Source organism: Danio aesculapii, chromosome 25 (genome assembly GCF_903798145.1).
Source record: "Danio aesculapii chromosome 25, fDanAes4.1, whole genome shotgun sequence".
In the NCBI taxonomy this organism is placed as follows: domain Eukaryota; kingdom Metazoa; phylum Chordata; class Actinopteri; order Cypriniformes; family Danionidae; genus Danio; species Danio aesculapii.
Window position 1 is genome coordinate 37179051 of NC_079459.1, and position 15540 is coordinate 37194590.

General features: G+C 38.2%; 1 protein-coding gene across 3 annotated transcripts in view; it reads left to right on the forward strand.

Moving 5' to 3' along the window:
- Positions 1 to 15540, forward strand: part of prickle1a (prickle homolog 1a) — a 46975-nt gene that overhangs the window by 24584 nt on the left and 6851 nt on the right. For all 3 annotated transcript variants that reach the window (XM_056451937.1, XM_056451935.1, XM_056451936.1), the window contains exons 3-7: positions 3769 to 3930; positions 9895 to 10008; positions 12933 to 13070; positions 13776 to 13982; positions 14697 to 14883. In XM_056451937.1, the coding sequence (XP_056307912.1) occupies positions 3781 to 3930; positions 9895 to 10008; positions 12933 to 13070; positions 13776 to 13982; positions 14697 to 14883 (796 nt within the window). In that variant the 5' untranslated portion in view covers positions 3769 to 3780. The remainder of the gene's footprint in view (positions 1 to 3768; positions 3931 to 9894; positions 10009 to 12932; positions 13071 to 13775; positions 13983 to 14696; positions 14884 to 15540) is intronic.

The window sequence follows — 15540 nt, forward strand, 5'->3', positions numbered from 1 at the left end:
AGAAAGATCAAGATCCCATAATGCATACAAACCAGGTGAAACTGCTGAAATGGTGATGTTTTTGACAGTGGACGCTGTTTGAGCATTGAGCATGTTTCCTCTGGACCCTGTTTGAGCATGTCTCAGTGTTAAAGTGCTGCTCATGAGAAACTCACACCTGTCAGATCCTCCGTCTCACCTGTTTTCATTCCTGAAGATCAAAGCGTCAGATGATGCGTCGCTCAGCAGGACGTGATGTGGCGTGGCAGCTTCTAAAACACACACACACAGAGAAAGACACGCATTCAAGCATTACCATATGGCTTTGTTATGCTTTGTGTCTTCAATGACTTCAAAGTAATGACAGAGAAGGACGCAGGAGAGTTTCTTGATGAGAAAAGACGCACACTGCAACAAAAATAGAGTTTTAGTCTTGTTTCTATTGTTCAAATATCTACAAACTCTTAAATCAGTCAGCATTTTCTAGACAAGCACAAAATATTGTCTTGTTTCAGAAATGAGTCAAAATGAAGTGAGTTTTCCCTTAAAACAAGCGAAATAATTTAGTTTTTCACTTTGAAATAACATTTGATTCACCCCCATAATTGGCTGATTATTTAGCATGTTTTAAGGAAAATCTCACTTAGTTTTAAGTCAATATTTTTCAAAACAAGACTATTTTTTTGCTTGAGTGTATTATACTATACTATACTACACTAATAACAATAAATTATATCACAATAAAACAAATTGTATAAACTGATAACAAATATATATCATGATATAGTACAATTTCTGTCAATTTAATCAATTAATAGATTCTCTATATATTGACCACATGTAAATACTTTGACATTGTTAAAGTGTGCTTGTAAATCTACTCATTCATTTGTGATTGTAAAACCAGAATTTACTTCAGGACAAGTGTTTGATCATGCAGAATGTAGAAATATGCTATAAATATCAATCAAATATTAAACATTTTTCAGAAAAGAATGATTACAGGTTTCACATAAAAATCTAAAATATCCCTAAATAAAATGCCGAATGAAAACCGTATTTTCACAATTGTGACTTTCTGATGTAAAATGGTGTTTATTATTGCACTCATTTAAATCGGGATTACTGTAAGTAATAATTTGTGACACCATGATATAAAAGACTGAATGTAATACAGTATGAAACAATAGACTGTATTATATATAGACAGGGGGGCTAATAATTCTGACTTTAACTGTGTATGTATATATATATATATATATATATATATATATATATATATATATTGCACAACACTACACTATAGAATATTAAGATAATATTGTGACTGCATGTTTAAATACCATTTGCTCACAACCTAAATGTGTCGTCTTTAATTTTTAATTTTAGGCCCCGTTTACACTTACATGTTTTAGTTTTAAAATGGTGTTTTAGAATGAAAACGACCCGCGTCCACACTAGTCTACATTACATCTGCGTCTACATTACAACGCTGAAAATGCACATCACGTGACCACACACACACACACACACACACACACACACACACACACACACACACACACACACACACACACACACACACACACACTCGCATGTACTGCAGCGTGCTTTGAGCACATACCCATATGAGAGCTGTGCGTCAGACTGTTCATCAAGGATCTCCCGCTGGATCTAATCTCACTATATTTGTTAAACGTGATATTTAATTCATCTTGTTGTCTTTATCTAATGACATATTCCCCGACTTTTGGATCTATTACTTGTGCTCAGGTAACGTGTTTTGGCTGAGCGCAAGGATAAGTTAGGTTAATATATTTATAATGTAACCACATACACTGATTCTGCACACTTGACTGATTGCTTGCATTTATTTCCTATATTGTATAAACTTATTGTACGTTTTACTTTTATAATGGCCATTATTGATTATTAAAACTGATGTTTAATGAAAGAGAGGGTGTGTTTCGTATTTTCAAGGAAAATTAAAGGAGGCAGTTCTGTTAGAGGCTCTGTTTTGAGATGATGGTCATATTATGCAGCTACGCAACGCCTCAATTTTTGGTGTCTGTTAAGTTGCCATTAAAATGAAAATAGGCAGTTCCTCATATCATAATTTCATTTTACTGTTAAGAAAGTGAAACAGCGTAGCCAGAGTGATGTGAATGAGGTTATACAGTACACTGTTCCTTTTGAAGATTTACCCAACATGTCCTAGGGAGTTTGTTTTTTATATCAAACATGTGAAGTCTGAACTTGCATGGAGAGGATGCAGGACTGAACTGTGTGTAGGCTACTTAATATTGAGGAAAAAGCCCCAATCAGAGAGGTGAATGTCTGCAGCCCCGCCTCCGTTTTCAGATGTCTCTGTTTTCCCCAATCCACACTGACACGGAGCAGCAGCGTTTTGGAATGAAAACGGTCTCTTCAGCGTTTCCAAAACACTCCATTTTCGGGACTCGATAACTGCGGTGTAGTGTGGACGGATGGCGTAACCATAGCAAAACTTGTGTGTTTTAAAACTAAAATGTAGTAGTGTAAACGGGACCACCAAGCAATGTATCCAAAAGTCCAAACCTTGCAAATGTGATGTTAAAATTGAAGCATTTCTCCGGATCTCCAGCACTGAATGAACCCTGAGAAGAAGCTCCCTGTAGAAGCAGATGGAAAAGAGCAGAAATCCTGATGAGTCAGGAAAACACATTAAAGTAAATAGACTGTAAAAGAGTTGGGATGTGGAAGTTCTGGAGGGAATGTCCGACCACATCACGGCAGAACTCAGCACAATAGCACTAACAATAAAACTGCCACGCTTTTATGAGCTCAATCTATTTAACAGACCTCCACCTCGAGCGCTAATGTTTGGGACGCTGCTTTACTCTAGTTTCGGTTCTCATCCCATTACTGTGTGTCTTAGACAAGGCATTTCATTCAATACAGACTCATTCGAGATACGTGCCCTGGGCTACAAGTCTGAGAACCCAGAAATACGTTTAGGCAGGTTTTGTATTTATGAATGCTTTTCTCATAAATCCACTAGAGGGCGATGTGTACATTTTTGACAATCTCAGATGCATTACTGGTATGGCTGTGAAGAATCATGAAATATAACGTTTGGTATGCGTGTGCATCACTCAGTTCATGTTATTTAATTAATTTTTTTATGATTTGACATCTTTATCAGTCGGCTCATCTGAGTTTAAAGTGAAAGTAAACATCCCTGGTTGAACTTGTCAATGATAGCTGCATAAATGACAACATTTCCCCTCTTACTGTATTAGAATTACACACATGTCATTTATTAAAATATTGTGTCTATTACTGAGATCAAGCTGCTTCGTTCTTTCAGTTCTTTGATTACATGGTCTTGAAAATAATTGGTAGATTATAATGTAGATTATTATGTTGTTTGTGTTTTTAGTTATTGTAAAGCAAAAATTTTTAATTATAAAGTAAAAATTATAAAGTAATTGTTACATAATGATGTATTTTAAGCTGATATGTTATTTCTCAGCGTTACACTATTGCTTTTTTGAAAATGTAAACTAAATCAAACTGGAAACTGTGACCTGAAAATCAATGATTTTGTGAACTGTCCTACATCTAGTTACTGGGACACACTTGCATCGCCCCCTAGTGTTCTTTTTACACATATAATGCAGCCATATGTACCTGCCAGCACATATGTCTTGGTTCTCAGAAATGTATCCCTGGGCACATACTCTCAATGAGCGTGTGTTGGTTTTATTCTGTGTTTTTGTGACATGCTGTCCCTCTTCTGGCCTGCAGGGGGTGTTAGTGATGGAGCTGGAGAATCGCGGCGGGCTCCACCTGGGGTCAAAGGTCAGCAAACTCACATTGGGTTTCCAGCGCAGCTCCACATCAGACGATGACTCCGGCTGCGCTCTGGAGGAATACGCCTGGGTACCGCCGGGACTGCGACCGGAGCAGGTATGGCTTTAGTAAAGCTCCTGGGAAGTTATATTAAAGTTTTATAGATGTTAGAATCAATACATCAGTCTTAAAGAAATCTATAATGTGCTCCAAAACAGACACATTTAGAAGATATAAACCTGATATAAACATCCAAAGTTTTTCAGTTGGTTACTTCCGCATAAATGGATCAAAGATTTTTTTGACGGGACATACACTGATAGCCCCACCCTAAATGACCAACAGTACCACCCTAAACAATAGATAGCCCCACCCTAAATGACCAATAGTCCCACCCTAAATGACGCATAGCCCTGCCCTAAATTACCAATAGTCCCGCCCTGAATGACCAATAGTTCCACCCTAAACAACAGATAGCGCCGCCCTAAATGACCAATAGTCCCACCCTAAACAACTGACAGTCCTGCCCTGAATGACCAATAGTCTCACCCTAAACAACAGATAGCACCGCCCTAAATTACCAATAGTCCCGCCCTAAATGACCAATAGTCCCACCCTAAATGACGGATAGCCCTGCCCTAAATGACCAGTAACCCCACCCTAAACAAATGATATCCCCACCTCAAATGAAAAATAGCCCCACCCTTAACAACAAATAGACCCGCCCTAAATGACTAATAGCCCCACCTTAAATGACAAATAGTCCCACCGTAAACAACTGATAGCCCCGCCCTAAATGACCAATAGTTCCACCCTAAATGACTGATAGTTCCACCCTAAATGACTGATAGCCCCACATTAAATGACCAATAGTCCCACCCTAAACAACTGATAGCCCCGCCCTAAATGACCAATAGCCCCACCCTTAACAACAAATAGCCCAGCCCTAAATGACCGATAGTCCCGCCCTGAATGACCAATAGTCCCACCCTAAACAACTGATAGCCCCACCTTAAATGACCAATAGTTCCACCCTAAATGACTGATAGTCTTTCCCTAAATGATTAATAGTCCCACTCTAAACAACCAATCAAGTCGCCTTAAATGTTTCAAAGTCCCAACCTAAATTGATAATAGTCCCGCCCTAAATAACCCTTAGCCCCACCCTAAAGCAATGATAGCTCCGCCCTGAATGACTAATAGCCTCACTGGTATAATCTGTGTTTTCAGTACTTTATCATCTACCAGAAGAAGACAATCATAACTTGAATTAAACACAAAAGCCCACATGACTCTCAGGAGGAAAACTGCAGTCCAATAACAATACAAGCAGCTTCAGAGGCTCTTTGTGTGGACTGAATAATGTCACGCAGCTCCAGACATTTCCACACAATACACACGTTGTTACGCAGTAAAGTCTCCAGATGTGATGTTTATTAAAATCCCGAGCTGTTGGTCAGTCGTGCTGTCAGCAGAGCGAGATGCTGAGATTTCTGCTTAACACTGGAGGAAGTTTCCCACAGGCATTCGGGAAACAGGAAATGCTGCTTTTTATTTACAAACGACTTGATGGAAAATCTGCAAGTCATTATCTCGAGCTGCCAGACCAAAGCCTTGCAGACATCAGGAACGACGGCTTGCTAACAGCCAAACTCGCAGACACTACTTTATTTATTTATTCATTTATTATTCCTGGCATTATCCACAAAAAGGTGGAGCTTTGATGCCTGGAGTGGTGCTTTTATTATTTTTTATTAATATTTAAAGGACAGCATATACATTTCACAATGAAAATATAGATAACAGTAGTTAATAGTTTTAATAACTCATCTCTAATAACTGATGTCTTTTCTCTTTGTCATGATGACAGCACATAATATTAGACTAGATATTCTTCAAGACACTTCTATACAGCTTAAAGAGACATTTAAAGGCTTCACTAGGGTAATTAGGGTAAAGTTAGGGTAATTAGGCAAGTCATTGTATAACAGTGGTTTATTCTGGAGACAATCCAACACTAATATTGCTGAAGGGGGCTAATAATATTGAGCTTAAAATGGCTTTAAAAACTGCTTTTATTGTAGCCAAAATAAAACAAATAAGACTTTCTCCAGAAGAAAAAATATTAGAGGAAATACTGTGAACATTTCCTTAATCTGTTCAACATTATTTGGGGAATATTTGAGGAATAATTGAAAGAATTTACATGGGGTGGCATGATGGCTCAGTTGTTAGCACTGTGGCCTCACCTCTCCGGTTTCCCCCACGGTCCAAACACATGCGCTATAGGGGAATTGATTAACTAAATTGGCCATAGTGTATGAGTGTGTGTGAGAGAATGAGTGTGTATGGGTGTTTCCCAGTACTGGGTTGCAGCTGGAAGGGCATCCGCTGTGTAAAACATATGCTGGAATAGTTGGTGGTTCATTCCACTGTGGAGACCCTGATAAAGAAGGGATTAAGCCGAAGGAAAATGAATGAATGAATAAAATTCACATAAGGGCATTAATTTTCGATTCAACATTAGAAGCATATTTCAGGAATATACTCTTTTAAAAGCGATGACTTCAATAATTAAGTAAACCCATTGCCTTATAAATTACTAATTAATAAATTTAATTGATTGAATTGGATTACAAATTTTCATCTTAACTAGGGACTGTTATGTTCACTTAACTTTTATTATTATGCACATAGCTCATTTACTTAATAATTGTAAGCCAATGAGTTTACTCACTTATTTAAAGTAAAGTCAACTAATCGCCTTTTACAGAGTATGCATTGTTGAATATTTTAATCTGCTTGTAAAGTCGTGACATATCGGTGACGTATGAAATACTGTTTCTGGGTCCAAACCACTACTCATTTCAATTGAGAAAATATTCATTTATGACCATATCATACCCATACCATACCATTAGTCTTATCTAGGGCCAGACGGAATCTGCAGACAGTTTTTGCTATTTCTGCAGAGAATTTTGGTAAAAATCTGCTGATTTCTGCGGAATTATTTTGGGAGTATCATAACTAAAACCTTAATATGTGAAATAAAATTATTATTTATTTCATGTTTAAAATGCAAATCCAATTAGGTCTCTCATACAATAGCTCTACAAAAATATGACTGAACAAACTGCACTGTACATAAATCAGATCAACATTTTCATATTAGTCGATAATATGACTGTAATTAATTTAAAAACTGAATAAATATAGATGTACACACATTTACTCAAGTAAATAAACAGATTTAATGAAGTCTGAAAATCTGCTGAATTCTGTGCGCACAGATTTTGTGTGGGCCTAGTCATATCACACATTAAAGTGAATTCTATATGAAATCATAGTGTACAGTCTCTGGACTTGCTGCATCACAGACACCAATATCTGAACAATTTATAAAACATTAATCATTTTCTGGCCATCTGATATTAGGCATGGGTATATATATCGCGATCGTGATTTTGAAAGTATTACATCGCTTTGTAAACGTTTATTATTACCATTTATTGAGCCTCCCTGTACAGATGTATATAGTGCTTGGACTTGGAAGCCGCTTCACATGGCTTCACACTTAACAAGCGGATTGTACAAATAAGAAATTCATTCATTCATTTTATTTTAGGCTCAGTCCCTTTATTAATCAAGGGTCGCCACAGCGGAATGAACCGCCAACTTATAAGAAAGAAATATATTTATATAAAATAAATATTTACAAATAAGTGGCTTCACTGTAAAAAAAAAAATTTTCTAAGAGTTTTTGTGTTGCTTCCAAGTTCAAATATAAAAAAAAACTCATAAATCAAGAAGCACTTCCTAAACAAGCAAAAAATATTGTGTTTTCAGAAATATTGAGTCAAATTTAAGTGAATTTCTCCGTTTAAATAAGCTAAATTATGTAGTTTTCACTTTGAAATACCATTATTTTACTAACCTCCTTATAAATGTCAGATAGTTTGGTCACACTTTACTTTAATGGTCCAGTTGTTGAATTAAGTTACATTGCATCTACATGCCAGCTAATTCTCATTATATTATAAGTAGACTGTTAGTGTAAGTTGACATGTACTTGCAAAGTCTCTTATAGTCAGTTAAATGTCTGTTGAAGGAGCAGTATCAGCAGATATTCAGCAGACAGTCCAACACAATCTCACGGCAATTCGTAACTTTTTGATTTAGTGGCTAATTCGCATGAATTCGTATGATCTAATTCATACGATTTTGTACGATTTGCTCATCCCCCAATGACGGTTGGGTTTAGGGGTGGGGTTAGGTGCCACGCCTCCTTTTTTAAAATCGTACAATTTTGTATGAATTAGCCACTAAACTGACAAAACGTAAAATACTTCCGTTTTCTTGTGAGATCAGGCTGGACAGTCTACTAATACTCAAATGGACCATCAAAATAAAGTGCTACCGATTGTTTTGCTTGTTTTAAGGAAAAAGTTACTTTTTTTAACGCAATATTTCTGAAAACAAGACAAAAAAATGGTTACTTAACAAAAAAAGCATCTTGTTTTAAGAATTGTTATGATATTTGGACTAGAAACAAGACATAAACTCTAAATAGCATTTTTTTGGTATTGGTGTGCTCTGAAATCTGTATTTTTTAATGTAATTGTTGACTAACAGCTTAAAACTGTAGTCTTGATTTTGTGTGTGTGTGTAAATTTGTGACCATCAAACCATTAAATGTCAGTATACGCTGTGTTTTTTATCACCGAGGGTCTTAAACGGCATCATTAAATATGATTTTGATTGCATTTCACATCACTGCAGTGTTTGAGGTTACAGGTTGTGACGTTGATGTCTCACACTCACCCGACCCCCAGGAGCAACCCTAAATAAAACACAGCGATTTCTGAAGAATAAGCTCTAAAGCAATTTGGAGAGCCTTAAAATCCTATAGTTTAGCTTTTGTGTTGAACTGTAATGTGTTTATAGCAGCCGTTCAGTCAATTGCCCTGATATTATAGGTGATGATTGTGTGTAAGAAGAGGAACAGTGTTGTTCAAGGGCCTGAGGGTCGAGTTAGAGGTAATATCAGCTTAAGATGAGCGTGATTTATGGTCATCAGCTTTAAATGGCATTCCTGTAGAGTGATTGGAAAACAGCAGGAGACTCTTTATGAAGGAAAAGAGCCGCTCGGTCCTGCTGTTTATCTACAGGAGTGTTACGACCAGCGCTCATAAAGGCTCACAGAGGTCACCGTGTCAATCAAGCACAATGGACTACAGTAAAAACTGCAACTGCTGCTCAGGTTTCAGTAAAAGGTCATGTGACGTTAAAATTTAGATGTTAGTATCACTATGTGAGTCTTATGGACATCTATAATCTAGTGTGCTATAAATACAGTGACAAAATTCACATTTAGAGGATATTATCATCCAAAAATTGCAGATTTTCTGTTAAACATCAAGGGAAATGTTAGAAAAATAATTAATTTAATAGGAACAGCTCAGAAAAAGTGTGTTGTTTGTTATGCTTAATAAAATTGTAACAAATTAAATGATTTATTTATTTAATTAATCATTAAAAACATTAAGAAACAACAATTTCATGCATATTTTCACATTTCATTTTCACAACAACAACAAAACTGATGTATAAAGCTGATATAAACAGGTAAAGATTGCAGTTTGTCTCTTCCACCTAAATGGATCAATGTTCTTCTGTCGTCTCCTCATACTTCAGTTTCTCATCAAACCTTCTGACCAATCAAACGCTCTCTAGTATCTGACTTGCTCCGCCTCCTTTTTCTCATTGGCTGTTCATCTGATGCGCTTGAGCTCAACCACTCTCAGTGGCAGAGCTGTGAGAAACTAAAAGCCATTGGCTGTTTTTCAATAAGGGGAGGAGTTACTGTATGCCCCGCCCAGGTCAAACTAGTTCACACATCAAACACGTCAATAATGCACATTTCAAAGCACTTTGTATGGTTTATATGGTTAATAAATGTGCTGCGTCCCAATTCACAGACTTATACTATGCAGTGTGATGTTATGAGCAAAATCAAAAATCCTCTTTTTGTATATGTAGTGCCTTTAATGACTGATCTCTCTCTCTCTATCTGATCTTCAGGTTGCGCTGTATTTCTCATGCCTCCCGGAAGATAAAGTCCCGTATGTGAACAGCCCAGGGGAGAAACAGCGCATTAAACAGCTCCTGTACCAGCTGCCTCCTCACGATAATGAAGTGAGTTTACTGAAAACACACAGAGAAGAGAAGCAGATCTTCATCAGATCTCATCACACACTGCACTGTTTCTCCAGCAGTCCAGACAACCCACACGTCACATTTCACAACACACTCAAAATACCACTGCACAGTATATCAGATCAGATATCATTCATTTTCCTTCAGCTTAGTCCCTTTATTCATCAGGGGTCGCCACAGCGGAATGAACCACCAACTATTCCAGCATGTGTTTTATGCAGCGGATGCCTTTCCAGCTGCAACCCAGTACTGGCAAACACCCATACACACTAATTCACACACACACACACACACACACACACACACACACACATACGCTATGGCCAATTCAGTTCCTCAATTCCCCTATAGCGCATGTGTTTGGACTGTGGGGGAAACCAGAGCACCCGGAGGAAACCCACACCAACACGGGGAGAACATGCAAACTCCACACAGAAACACCAACTGACCCAGCCAGGACCTTCTTACTGTGAGGTGACAGTGCTAACCATCATCACATTTGGTAAAACACAGAGAAAGCTGTGGCCAAATTAAGACTCAAAATCAGCCCAGAGTGGTTGAAAACGACCCAGCAGCTCACGGGTTAAACTGTGGGTGTTTTTAGATTCCTGCATCACAGAAAGATGTTTGTCACCTCGTCTCTCTGTGGGAGTTTGCACAATGAGACTATTATGATGCTCTTTATCATGTGGTATCAAGAATATTCACATTCCTGCGGCCTGAAAGCCTCCAGAGGTTGCTTTGGTCACAGAAAATGCTCATTTATTCTTATCTGTGGCATCAACCGCTTGAAAATGCACAGCTTGTGTTTTTCAGCGAGTGACGTGTTTTTGCTGTTTAAAGGGACAGTTGACACAAAAGTGAACATTTACTCATTATTTATTCTTCTTCAAGTAGTTTTAAACCTTTATTTTGAAAATGCTGGAAACCGGTAACCATTGACTTCCATAGTAGGAAAAACAAATACAATGGAAGTCAATGGTTACCAGTTTTCAGCATTTTCAAAATATCTTCTTTTCAGCACAAATAAAAGGGATCGTTCACACAATCATGTATATTCTGCCATTATTTACTTTCCCTTGTTCAAAACTTCTAACAAAACATCTGTTGAACACTGTAGAAGATAGTTTGAAGAATGTTGGAAACCTATAACCGTTGACTTCCATAGTAGGAAAAAGTCAATGGTTTCAGGTTTCAGCATTCTTCAAAATATCTTTTAACAAAAGAAAGAAACTCAAAGGTTTGAAACTAAGGTTTGAAAGTAAACGGTGAATAAATGACAACAAAATGTTCATTTTAGGGTGAACTGTCTCTTTAAATCACGCGCTGACTTCTGTAGTCTTTAAGGAACACTCCCTCTTTTTTTTGGAAATATGCTCATTTTACAGCTTCTCTAGAGTTAAACTGTTGAGTTTTGCAATTATTTAATCCATGCAGCTGATTTCCAGGTCTGGCACAAGCACTTTTAGCTTAGCTTAGCATAGATCATTGAATCAGATTAGACCATTAGCATCTCACTCAAAGTGTTTGGGTAATTTTCCTATTTACAGCTGGACTCTTTTGTGGTCACATCGTGTACTAAGAATGATAGAAAATTATTTGATGTTATGTGTTTATATGCATTTATTATGTATATTTAATTACGTGTTGCTACATGTTGTACTTACAGGTTTTACCAATAAAAAAATAGCTTTCAAACAAACAAACAAACAAACAAACAAACAAAAAAAACTATTAAGGCAAATGAACAGTTGCTACTTTCTAGGGCAACATGTCTATAATTATACTCTCATTCTGGCATAATAATCAAGGAACTTATCATGGCTAAAGCAGCACAATCATATTACACAGTGCCTAAACATATTACACATCGTTCCCAGCTGAACTATTTTCAGATGCTGCGAAACATTATTGCACCTGCTACAGACATTTTATGGCAGCAAAGTTCCTCAATTATTATGCCAGAATGAGAATATAGTTCCTTTACTCATATCAGCCTAGAAAATAACAACTCTCATTTTCTGTCAGTCTTAGTACACAATGAAGAACTACAGAAGCTTTAAATAGGAAAATTATATAAACTCTTTGGTCATTTTTGAATGAGATGCTAATGGTCTAATCTGATTCAATGATCTATGCTAAGCTAAGATAAAAGTGCTCTTGCTAGACGCGGAGATCGGCTGAATGGATTCAAAATAATGGTAAAACTCAACTGTTTAGGCTCAAAAGTCTAGGAGAGCTGTAAAAAGAGCATTTAAGAAAGTGGAGTGTAACTTTAAGTTTTAAAAGTTATTGAAAACATTAGCACGGTGGCCTCACAGCAAGAAAGTCGCTGGTTCGAGTCCCGGGTTTGCTTGTTCTCCCCGTGTTGGCGGGTTTCCTCCGGGTGCTCCGGTTTCCCCCACAGTCCAAACACATGCGCTATAGGGGAACTGATGAATTAAATTGGCCGAAGTGAATGAGTGTGTATGGGTGTTTCCCAGTACTGGGTTGCAGCTGGAAGGGCATCCGCTGCTTAAAACACACGCTGGAATAATTGGTGGTTCATTACGCTGTGGTAACCCCTAGGAAATAAGGCACTAAGCTGAAGGAAAATGAATAAATGAACATTATTAACAAACTACACACAAGAATTTGTGATGAGCAAAAAAGTTCTGCCAAACTGAGAGATATTTGCAGAGGTGAATGCATTCTCACAGACTTTCATTGGATTCCTGGTTCATCCCAAATGGATGATGTTTCTTTCCACGCTCTCCAAACACATTGCATGCATTTGTTTTGGTCAAATCCTCCATCATTATTCCCTCCTGTGTGCAAACAAGAACACTCGTGCACAAAAGATCCAGCATGGGAGTTCAAGTCTAATATTTTGTCAGTAAAGGTGTTGTAAATGTGTCCGTCAGGTGCGGTACTGCCAGTCTCTGAGCGAAGAGGAGAAGAAGGAGCTGCACATGTTCAGCGTACAGAGAAAGAAAGAGGCGCTGGGACGAGGAACGCTTAAAATCCTGCCCCGCACCGTACATCATGCTGTGTGTGAACACGTGAGTGCACTGACAAAAACCCAGGGTTACACACGATGGTGGATCTGCACACGGACCTTAAACACACAACATGATGATGTCACATGCAGAGTCGTGCACATTATGATATGCAGTGAGGAGATGCACCCAGTAGGACATGACCCTGGATTCCTGGACATCTCTGTTGATTCTGGAACAACATCCAATCAGCCAATCAGAATTAAGGGATTGGTTTAGAGTTTATGTTGAGTTTAGGCTTACGATTAGGGTTATGTACTTCCACATGAGTGTTACCCAACTATTATTCCCCTCTGATTGGGGGAATAGTTTACAGTTATGGTTTGGTTTACATTTTCTACCTAAAATGGTGTTCCAGGATCAACGGAGATGTTAATCCAGGATTGTGTCGTACTTGGTAAAGTCATGACATGTGTGAAATGTTTACACAACCACTTGTGATCTTAAAAACCAAACTATGACTGCACAATATATCGGTTCAGCATTGAAATCACAATGTGCAAATCTGCTATAGTCACATCACAATCTGCAATATTAAAGTCAAGCTGAGCTTTATTCTCATTCTGTGTCAAAGCAGCTGAACAAAGACAAAGAGCAGCGGATAAAAGCCGTCGTATTTGAGACACTCCAGCAGTTCAGGCAGTCAGGAGAGTAGTGTATAATGCTGGTGTAACAGTGTGTAATACACTGTAAATGTTGTGTGTGCAGTGTGGAGAGCGCCTCGGCGGGGGGGAGATGGTGGTGTGTGTGTCGCGGGCGGCAGCAGCAGGTCAGTGTTGGCATCCGGCCTGCTTCACCTGCTCCACCTGCTCGGAGCTCCTGGTGGATCTCATTTACTTCTATCATGATGGGAAAGTGCACTGCGGTCGACACCACGCTGAGCTACTGAAGCCCCGCTGCTCCTCCTGTGATGAGGTGAGAGGAGATCTTCAAAAACACACACACACACTCACTCACTAGCAGTTTAGAGGTGAAGTTTTCAGCAATTCCAGCTATGGGGTCCAACAGTCCTAATATGCATTGTGTGTTTACTTATTTAGCTGTCTTCAGCCTATATTACTCAATCTTCTTTTGAGTCTACATATTTTAAAATGAATTAACATCTGAAAACAACACACCCTTTTCACATTTCCAGGTTTGCATGAATGTAATAATTATGTAAATACTTTATTTGATAGACCCTCACTATACAAAATATGATAGAAAGCTATGCTATATATAACTTAAAGAAACTTCCAGGTATTTATTGGGGCCCCCATATTTCCTAGGACCCTAAGCGTCCGCTTCTCTCTCTTATTGGTTAAATCCAGTCAGATTATTATAATTATTTAGCTATTTCTGCACATAATTTTGTTTAAAAACACATTTTAATCTGTAAACTTATGTGGAATGATTTTGAGAGTATAGTTACTAAAAATGATGCATGAAATTAAAAAATGTACCTTTTTAACTTCACCTACTAAGTAAGTCTGATATCATATATCTAATAAAAGACTTTATTTTACTTTATGCATTATGCAAATCCGTATTATGCAAAATTCTAAAATGCTAATAATAATATGTGGATGTAAAGAAAGCTGCAGTATTTCTGCCTGTTGCTGATTCGTCCCTCTCTCGCTGTGCTGTCAGATTATTTTTGCGGATGAATGCACAGAAGCAGAAGGCCGGCACTGGCACATGAAGCACTTCTCCTGCAGTGAGTGTGAGGTTATTCTGGGTGGCCAGCGCTACATCATGAAGGACGGACGGCCGTTCTGCTGCGGGTGCTTCCAGTCTCTGTATGCCGAGTACTGCCAGGCCTGCGCACAGCACATCGGTGAGCATCAAACTCCTCAAGATCACTAATACCTCTGTTACAAACGTAAGGGAACCGTTCGGTAAGCTTAAGATGCAATACAAAAACCTGAGAGTCAACTGATGGAGCTTAAAGGGACAGTTCACACATAAATAAAACTTTACTCATTGTGTGATCTCTCTCAAGTGATTGCAAACATTTATGAGTTATTCAGTTGAACACAAAAGAAGATATTTTGAAGAATGCTGAACACCTGTAACATTGAGTTTCATAACAAATACGATCTTCACTTGTGTTCAACAGAATAAAGAAACTCATTAAGGTTTGAAAGACTTCACTTCACAGTCTTCACTTCTGGTTACATCAAATGCCTTAAGGGCGGGCTATTAGTAATTTAGGGCAGGACTTTCAGTCCTTTAGGGCAGGGCTATGAGTCTTTTAGGGAGGGGCTATCAGTCCTTTAGGGAGGGACTATCAGTCCTTTAGGATGGGGCTATCAGTCCTTTAGGGCCAGGCTATTAGTCATTTAGGGCAGTACTTTCAGTCCTTTAGGGCGGGGCTATGAGTCTTTTAGGGAGGGGCTATAACTCCTTTAGATAATGGCTATCAGTCCTTTAGGGTGGGGCTATTAGTCCTTTAGGGCCAGGCTATTAGTCATTTAGCGCAGTACTTTCAGTC